The sequence below is a fragment of the Lepisosteus oculatus genome, chromosome 11, assembly GCF_040954835.1.
Source record: "Lepisosteus oculatus isolate fLepOcu1 chromosome 11, fLepOcu1.hap2, whole genome shotgun sequence".
Taxonomy (NCBI): domain Eukaryota; kingdom Metazoa; phylum Chordata; class Actinopteri; order Semionotiformes; family Lepisosteidae; genus Lepisosteus; species Lepisosteus oculatus.
The window spans coordinates 40887729-40897345 of NC_090706.1; the positions used below are offsets into that span (position 1 = coordinate 40887729).

The 9617-nt window shown below is 50.4% G+C and overlaps 1 protein-coding gene across 2 annotated transcripts; it reads right to left on the reverse strand.

The window, feature by feature from the left end:
• Positions 1–758: 758 nt before the first annotated feature.
• On the reverse strand, positions 759–8255 carry LOC102689930 (15-hydroxyprostaglandin dehydrogenase [NAD(+)]-like). Of its 2 annotated transcripts, none has more exons than XM_006632104.3 (8): positions 7726–8255; positions 7279–7429; positions 5567–5690; positions 4735–4841; positions 4270–4366; positions 3802–3878; positions 3143–3306; positions 759–1743 (listed from the first exon to the last, which is right to left on the reverse strand). In XM_006632104.3, exons 2-8 carry the CDS (start codon positions 7375–7377, stop codon positions 1632–1634), a joined length of 780 nt encoding a protein of 259 aa, XP_006632167.1. In that variant the 5' UTR covers positions 7378–7429; positions 7726–8255; the 3' UTR covers positions 759–1631. The 2 variants fall into 2 exon arrangements, with proteins under 2 accessions (XP_006632167.1, XP_015205132.2); XM_015349646.2 differs by lacking the exon at positions 7726–8255 and adding an exon at positions 7545–7642.
• Positions 8256–9617: the final 1362 nt, after the last annotated feature.

Genomic DNA, 9617 nt, shown 5'->3' on the forward strand with positions numbered 1-9617 from the left:
TGACAGAACAATTCCTTGAACAAGGGTATTATGCCCTCCACGACTTTTTGTATGGCTTAATTAATATCTTCTGAGATGTTTGCTAAAGAATATCAAGTTTGAAAGTTCTTAGCAATTATGAAGCTCTAGTAGAAATATATTACAAAAGGTCTTGATGGCTCACTAATATGTTTCTATTGTCTGGTATTATCAGTGACTCAGGTTGTGTTACTGGATTCTGCTTTAACGAAGATAAACTTTAAATTTAATGCAACAAGAGATAAATTGTTTTGAAGAAAGATGGAAAAGGTTATGACAGAATCAAGTTCAAGGGAAATTCAAAACAAAACAAGCGTAAATGTTTGAATGATATCCAAACGTGATAACCTACACTTTAACAAACTGGTTGAATTTCCTCCTCTTTGGTTTGTGATGAGGATTTCTTTGGTCAACTCTACTACAACATCAGAGGAACAGGCAGAAACAGTCGTTAGAGCTATAGACTGAACAAGTATGTGTACACATTAATTTGTCAGCGGGAAAATATTTATTCTAAATGTAAATGGGTTTCAAGCATGTAAATGATTAAATGTCTCTTGATTAATTTTGTCAATTAATGACTTTCCTAAATACTGAATCTATAAATATTAAGCATGTTACCAACCTTTCCCACAATTTCCTTATTTCTTATATAAGATCTATCTTGGCAATTTGTTAGACTGTTACAGGTTTTACATCTCAAGTCACGATTGAACGTCTGCAGACATACTGAAAAAAAATTCAATTTAAACATATCTGAATTTATTAACAAATGTAAAAAAAACACTTTGAACTTAACATCTCAACAGAACTGACGTCGTGATCCTGTCGTGTATGAGGCACTTCGACAGTTAGGTGGCCCATTAAAACTGGAATGAAAGCTGCTTGTTGTGGAACAATGAAATGCGATAAGCAACCCGAGCAGAAAAGGCAGGTGTGGCCCTGGGTTCAATTCCAGACCTAAGGTGCTGTCTGGGTGGAGTTTATATGTTCTGCTTGTAAAATAAGATCTCTTTATTGGCCATATTCAATTTCTTGCATTAGGAATTTGGCTTCTCACATACCCCAGCTTGCTCTCCATGAGAGGCACAGACTGGGAGAGAAGCTGGGGGTCAGAGCACAGGGTCAGCCATTTATACGGCACCCCTGGAGCAGTTGGGGTGAAGGGCCTTGCTCAGGGGCCCAACAGAGTAGGATTCCTCTGCCAGCCACAGGATTTGAACCAGCAACCTTCCAGCCACAGGCGCAGGTCCTGAGCCACAGAACCACGGCACTGCCCAAGAGACATACTGGTCAGTTAACTGGCTTTTGGAGAACCTGGTCCTGGTGTGAGTGTGTGCGTGTCTGTGTCTGTTTGCCCTTGTGCCTGTGGCTCCCGAACGGGAGGAAGCGTTTAGAAAATGAATGGGTGGATTGGACTGTTCTCAACGTGTGAGAGGCCACAGACTTCTCGGGGCTCCGAACCTCATCACTCGACCCTGCAGACCTCACACCAGGCCGCCTGACTGCGTCAGCCCTCGCTGCATGACAGAATCGCGTCTTCAGTTCCGCGCAGACGACGGACCTCCACGTCTTCGCCGGGGGGGGGACCGCGGCGCGTCGCCTCCGGACTTCTAGGAGAACGTGTGGAAGGAGGTTCCGCTTCTCTTATTGACCTTCAGCACGGCCCCGTTCCGGCTCTCGTCCCTCACGAGCTCCAGGAAGCCCGCGGCCACCTCCTGCACCCTGCGGCAGAGGAAGAACAGGCTGCAGACCATCCTTCAGGACACGCCGCAGTGCTGCGCTGCCTGAAGCAACATCATCCAACATCCAACGTCTTTCACTTACACCTCAAGTCAAACAAACACGGAACCAGACACACAGGGTGGGGGGACAGCGCACGAGGCAGGGAAGCAGGTGAAACAGCGGCAGAGAGGGCATCTGTGTCACTGAGACCCTGTCAGTCTCAGAAGCGCAGGCCCCGCTCGGCCTCGGCTCGCCCGTCAGCTGGGGCTGAGCTGCTCTTTCCAGACACGGGTGGGTGGGATCCTCCAGTCAGCGAGCTCTTAGCAGCTCAGTGAGTTAAGTGGGCTGAACGGCTTCCTCTCGTTTGCGACAATGTTCTCGTCGGACAGGAGCAAGAAGCCCGGGCTCAAAGCAGCCCCCATCAGGTGAAAGGACATCTGGACTGCATGGCTCCTGGGTGGGGAAGGTCTGATCTAGTCCCTAGAGGCCTAGCCCTGGCAATGCAGCCCTGTTCAGTCCCTGTGGCCACAGGTGCGGGGGTGGGGAGATCTGAGCCAGGAGTTCCCTATTTTCCATTGAGTCATTTATCCCACACGTCACATCTGGTTAAGATGCATCAAACAGCAGCAAAAAGCAACAATAGTGTCCGGTGTCCAGTCCCCAGAATTGGCCAACGTGCAATGCACGGGAGTCTGAGAGCCTCCATTAATAGGGTGGGGTTAGTCGGCTACGGCCCTCTCAGCTCCTGGGGAAACTGGAACCCCTGCTCCTTCCCCGGTGCCTGCAGGGCTGCCGGCTGTCAGCGAGCAGTGCGCCTGTCCTCCAGTCAGCGCTGACGGCGTGTGAAAAGACAGGGGGGCGTGGCAGAGGGATGGGCGCACACTTCCGCATTCTCCCGTGTGGGGCTGCAGGGCTGCTTGCTGAGACTAGAACTCACTCGTGGTTCAAATTACTCATCTAGCAGCTTCATCCAGTTCAGGGTCGCGGGGCGGCCAGATCCAATCCCAGAGTACCAGGCCGCCAGCCCATCGCAGGGCAGACACACAGACACACAGACACACAGACACACCAGAGCCAGGCTTCCAAGAAGACAATTAACCCACCATCACGTCTCTAGGCTGTGGGAGGAAACAGAAGCAAACAGGGGAAACCCACGTGAACACGAGGAGAACGTGCAAACTCCACGCAGGCAGCACCCCAGGAACTGAACCCAGGACCCGGCCCAGCACAGCGCCAATGTTAACCACTGCGCAGTCATGCTGCCCAGATTCTAAATTATGAGGGCACACAATTTTTTTTTAAAGTGCTGGCAACCATATCTTCACGAGCTTCCCTACCCTCTGTGAGGGACAGTAAAAGTGTTATTTGATTAAATACACTGCACAGAAGAAAAACTTACTCCATCATTCCAAGCACTCCAATGAGGTTTTTATATTCCTCCTTCAACTTGTCTGAATCTTCCAGATGAACGTTTGGGGTCAGAGACTGAAGTAGGTCTGTGTTTACGAAACCCGGGCAAAGGATGTTGATTCTCACTCCATAGTTACAGACCTGGGACGCATCCTGCAAGACAGAGAGACCCACGCTGTTACACACTGACCACTGCGTCACACTCCAGAGTGAAACTCCTCCAGACCCAGAGTCAGTCCAGACCCAGATGGGACGCCAGTGCTATTCAGTGTGCACTCCCCCCATTAGACACGTGCTGTAAGACATCCTGCAAGCAAGAGAAAATAAGAAAAGAGAGAGAGCAGACCACCACCGCATACCCCTGCACACAGAGTGCTTCTATCACAGCTTCAAGCCCCGTCTCCCTGGTCTCCTGTTTCACTCGCAGGTATCTCTGTCTCTTAGTGGTTCAGGTGGGGAGCTGCGTCAGCATGCGTAGGCTGCAAATCGCCGACACGTTGCGTTTTCTTCCTTCTCTTTTCAGCATGGCATAAACCTATCCCTTGTTTCTCTGTCTGTTGGGGCTGGCGAGGGACTGGCTTGAACACCCTTCCGGGTCTGACCAGAAGGGAGCACTGACCGGCGCGGAGCAGCACGGCAGACACATACCGCCAAGGCCCTGCTGAAGCCCACCACGCCGTGCTTGGTGCCGGTGTACACAGGATTCGTGAGCATGGGCCCCAGACCTAAGGGCAAAGGGAGAGTGACACTCAGTGACGTTTCCTGAGGACGGCCCGGGCGAATCCGCTCACCGGAACATTCCCTCGCGCTTGCTCCCGGTGAGCCGCAGAGGACGCATTCTGATCCACGTGAGCTCTTAATGAAGTCCCTGCACTAGCTGTGGATGTATCTGATCGGAGCCATCAGCCCATGCTTCAGGCCCGGCAGGAGGAGCAGGCCACACGCTCCTCTGGCGTACTGTGGCCTGGCTCCTCTGGCCGCCTCTGTGCATCAGACGTGGCTTCCTCATAAACTCGCCACGGTTTTTTTTTCAGAACAACGAGCAAACGTGTCAAAAAAACGGCAGCGAGGAGAGCCGTGCTCGCACGAGGAGACGTGCTGTGGAAAATGTCGTACCTGCCATCGACGCCACGTTGACGATGACCCCTCCGTGACCTCTGTTCTCCTTCCTCATGTACTGCAGGGCGAGGTAGGTGCCCCGGATCACCGCGTTCTGACAACATAGCGAAGGCCAGCGGCGTCAGTCAGAGCTCTTGACGACACCACGCGCGCTTCCGTTTCCGACTAACACCCTCGCCGCGCCAGCACTCTGCCAGCAGGAGGAGAGGGAGCCCCACCGGGGCGGGGTGCTGGGAGCCCCACCGGGGCGGGGTGCTGGGAGCCCCAGGGGAGATCAATTGAGTGGAAGCTCAAGGAGCAGCTGACGGGATGACGGCACCCAGCACTCGATGTCTCAGGGAGGATTTCTGGGGTTAAACATCTTATCTGCCTACAAATCTCTTCCTTTCCAGAATTTCCCTCCTGCCCTCTTCACACCCACACACACACACACTGGCTCAATGCTGCAGCCTCGAATCTCACCAGGTTTATCGCAACGGTCTTCTCCCAGTCGTTCTCGTTGCCTATCCCTGCGTTGTTGCAGACAATATCCAGCCGCCCGAATCTCTCGAAGGTTTTGGCGAATGCGTCTGTGATCAGAAGAATGATCTGTTATTGCTGAAACAGCTGCCCAGTTCTGTACTTCACGTTCCTACTTGTCCCACCACATTCCTTATCTGGGAACCACAAGGAATCACAATAACTCAGCTAAAATGACAAAGTAAGCTAGCAAAACAAAATATAGTGTGTAATTCCGAAACAAGAACACAACTATAAGCCCACAGAACACGTCAATCCTGAGTGGAGATACTCTACGCTCTAGTGTTACCTTGAGTATAGTATAATACATAACTCCTTCAGATGTGGTGAGGTGTACATAATGTTACCTGCTTATTCTTCACTATCTCGAGCAAAACTACCACAAGAGGAGCACCGAATCCTCCGCCCCACACAACATATCTCCCCTTCCATCATAACACCAACCTTTTGACTCAGCAGAACCTAGGAATGAAATTAAACTGAATTAAACGGAATTTATCTAAAGAAATGGGAATTCTGATGTGTGGCTTTTGTACAGGCTCAGCCGCGTTTGGTTTTGAAGGCGATCCAGTCCACCGGGTGCATTGCTCAGACACCCAGTTCATGCAGTGCAATTCAGAGATTTCGGCAAACTGTTTAACTTTGAGCTCTCCAACAGCAGCCCTTTCAAGACATTGACTCTGTTGAGTCATATCCGTCCGTATTTGTATCCAGCTCATCTCTCAGCGCACGCGGGAAGCAGGCAGGCCTGGTGAATCTAAGGAGAGCAGCGCACCTGTCAGCTGCTCTTCTGAAGACACATCGCAGGGCAGGAAGAGTGTGCTGTCGGCTCCATACTGCTCATCAAACCTTGCCTTCAGTTCACTTCCTGCTGTCTCATTTACATCCAGGAGAGCCACCTAAAACAGACAGGTATTAGTAGATGTGATTAGACCGTTGGGTAAATCGTAGATTCCACGAGAATATTTTAAAGTAAAGTGGTCTTATTGTCACGATAGGGATCCCTCCTCTTAAAGGGCGCTCCGACCCTTTTGTATTTTAGCTTATTATGTGCACCTGCTCCCTGTTTTGCGTCTCCTTATTCAAGCCTGGTGCTCTCGCTACCCCTCGCTCAGTACTGGGAGATGGACACCTGGAACCAACGGGTCCAGGAGAGACCTGGCGGCATAGGCTTCCTCACGGCGTCCTGACCGTCTGAGTCCGGGGCTCGGAGCGCCTGGCCTCGTTACTGTTTTTATTCCCTGCCCCTGCACCGGATCCCGCTCCGGCCCGGTCTTGTTTTTGTCCTGGAGGGATCACCCAGCTCTGGACTCTTGGACTTCGCCCTGGGTGTCCCTTAGGATTCCCTTGGACTTGTTCGCCTGGAGCACGCACTTGTTGTTGTTTTTTTTCAGAAAATGATTTCTTTATGTACGAGAGAATGCATAACTATTTGGGTTTTACGTTGCTGAAATAGATAAGAAAGTTAACCCCAGTGTCCTGGCTAAATTCCACTCTGGGCATGAACAATGGATGGCCTCTCTAAAGTTCATTTGTAAAGTTTCCTGTAATTCAACAGGTGCAACAGTTTTTCATGAAACTTCCTGGGCTGTTGGGAGTCGCCCAGGTGGGGCTGCACATTAGCGGGTGGGTACAGGGTAGGAACAGGGTGGGTACAGGGTAGGTAGAGGTGTTTATTGCTATATGTACAGTACATGTACATCTTATCCACACCGATCTCTCAGGACAGGCACAGTACAGCAGGCGACACAGTGTGACAAACAAGACCCCACAGTGTGGACAGTACATGATGAAGACGAAACAGTACATAAACAGTGACAGTATGTACAGCTGACAAAACAACACGGACAGTCACGGGTTTAAGCGCCACAGTCGCGGTCCCGAGGTCCCACGCGAGAAAAAAAAAAGATAAACCCACTTGAATGTGAAACGAGGTGTCACTTTTTTTTTGTCAGTGAACAGATTGTTGTTGTCCGACTCGGAATCTGAACTCTGTGGATACAGCCCTGTTGGAAGAGGAAGTCCTACTGTCGGTCTCGCCGGTTTTTAAAAGATGTAAAAAGGCGAAAACCCACGAGGCTGTAAAATATAAGTGGACTGAGACTGAAACATCTGGATTTTTTTTTTCAGCTTTAGGCTATGTTGCGCGGACATGATCCGAAGTCCTTAGCTGCCGGACGTTTAATAACATCACCATCATAATTACCGGATCAGATGGTACACGTACTTATCGCGCACAGATCTGCTATATTACAAGGGGGATGTGGTTAATTAACTGTACTTCTATCCAAGTGCTACACGCGGTGTAGTTTACAGCTAGTTTTAAACAAATCCCAGCTGTCTTGTTCTGAGCGCAAATGACAGACCGAGGGCGGCCGCAGGTTTCCTGGCCGTTCGACTATTTTTGAAAACTTTTCAGACATTTTGTTTCGAGCGGTTTCTCTCTTTTTTTTCCCGTGATTTGCAGACATGAGCCCACGACCTTACCTTCGCCCCGTGCTGGAGCAGGATCTCGGCGAAGCCCCTGCCCAGCCCCTGAGCCGCGCCGGTGACGAGCGCCGCTTTCCCGGAGAGCGTCAGTGCCATTTGCGAAGGAGGAGCCGGACTCTGTCCCGGTCCTGGCAGGTCGGGGTACAGCCTCCACAAGAGGAATTGAGGCAATAAGTACAATTAAGTAATAAATGCAGGGAGAGAGATAAGGCGCGACGCCCTGACGCACTGAGGAAAACAGCAAGTTTTACACACATTTTTACCTCTGTCCAGACATGGTTAATACACACCCTGCGACCACCTCCTAGATAGAAGATTAAGTCATTAATGTAGGTCGTTAAAGTGCGACCTTAGGTTGGCTAATGTTATCTTGTTTCCAGAAAAAAAGATGTCGCTGTAGACGTCAGTACCAGGTAAGGTAACCAAAACAGACCTTATACATACCTTAAGACGACAGCACAGCGCACCAACGCACGGAAATCAAGTCTTCGGAAAGCCCGAGAGCGCAGTTCTTATACCCCAAGGAAGCACACATGCGCAATGCGGATCAACCACGTCCTGTATCGTGTTGCTGATGTTGTCCCGGGCGGTATGGTCGGGGACGGGGCAGAAGCTGTTTTAAAATGGTCTGAAGCGTGACGGTGTGAAGACTGGGTGGTGCGACTCACATGTCTAATGGCCGTCTGCATCCCCAGACCTCCATCAGCCAGGAGCCACAATCACGACTCGTAGCTCATGACCGGAGTCTGAGATTCACTTTTCAGCACCACCTCCGAGTGTAGGATGAGACGGATCACAATGTCCTTACCTCTCTGGGGCTAAGGTCGAGCGACGAGCGGGGGAGAGGGGGGCAGAGGCGAAGCGCCGTGTTGCAGACGTTGCAAAAGATTGATTTCGGTTTCCCTCCCACACACGTACCTCACACATACACGTGTGTCAACAGTTTAACTTCTTCAGATAGTCAAGAGGCCACACACCTTCTCTGGTGACAGGACAAGCGAATTCATTCTGAGTTCCTGATATTCACAAGTAGTGTTTTTTACACCCTTTTTTTCGGACGGGCTGAAAAGTATATTGATATCGTGTAGGTAATGGCGCACTTCCACCACTAGATGGGGACACGGCGCTGTGAGGACATACACATGAATTCATAGCGGACGAGGAATTGGAGGAGGTATTGGCATAGTCCCTCTTCACATTACCAATTTATATATATAACTAATTCAATAACTCAATCTGACCTTCCCACAGTTCAGAAAAGCTGGAGCATTTCAATTGGTTCAGCTGTTTCTCTCTCCTCCCCCTGATCTGCACCTACAGTGGGGGCCACTGGTGCAGAATGACCACTGTGTGTCTCCCATGTGGGGCTGGTGGTGCAGAATGATCCCTGTGTGTCTCCCACGTGGGGCTGGTGGTGCAGAATGATCCCTGTGTGTCTCCCAGGTGGGGCTGCTGGTGCAGAATGGCCCCTGTGTGTCTCCCAGGTGGGGCTGGTGGTGCAGAATGATCACTGTGTGTCTCCCACGTGGGGCTGGTGGTGCAGAATGATCACTGTGTGTCTCCCAGGTGGGGCTGCTGGTTCAGAATGATCACTGTGTGTCTCCCAGGTGGGGCAGCACTTCAGTAATAGATGAAGTGGGTCATCTCCTGTATGAAATACACTTTGGGATCTTGTTGGATGCAAAGTGCTGCATAAAAACAGGGGAATATTTTGTTATATAAAGTACTGACTATAAATGTGCTGCTGTGGCAAGCTTTCTATGAATTTGAAATTGGTCAGTCTAGTATTGGCAGCAGGAGGTTATCAAGAGAAGAGGAGGCTCACTTTGCGAGTGAGTGTGCCTGCCTGTGTGTCTCTGTCCTCTGTGTCACTCAGACCCCACCCAGTCTGCAGCAGCAGAGATGCAGTGAGGAGTGATAGCTGGCCAGTGGCTGTGAGCTGGTGATTACTGTTCCGAGGAACAGCCCAGCAAGTCCTGCCAGCTGTTTCTCTCCCTCCTCTTAGAGATAAGCAAATAGAATAACAAAGTCGAGGGACACTAGAAACATCTATACATCTGCTTGTGTGCAAATTTTCCTTTTGGTCTGCATGAGATCGATACTGGATTCCTAAACATACAGATGTCACCTGTCTCTATTTTATAATATATGCTATATATACATGACATGAATACACATAGACAGATTATATATTGTAACGCTTACGGCCGACAGGCACTGTGTAAGAGCCGGCGTACCAGAGCAGGTGACGTCACCGCCCTTCCCTGTGATAGCAGGACCACAGCTACTGGGCTGTAGGGAGATCTCTCTTTGGCTCACCGGGCTGGGTCGCTGCA

Excerpts from the sequence above, each read along its gene's own strand:
- LOC102689930 (XM_015349646.2), bottom strand. Across the intron at positions 5,691-7,278 it reads TGCTCCAGCACGGGGCGAAG|GTGGCTCTCCTGGATGTAAA; the intron begins GTAAGGTCGTGG and ends TGTCTGTTTTAG. Across the intron at positions 1,744-3,142 it reads GGAGTGCTTGGAATGATGGA|GGTGCAGGAGGTGGCCGCGG; the intron begins GTAAGTTTTTCT and ends CCTCTGCCGCAG.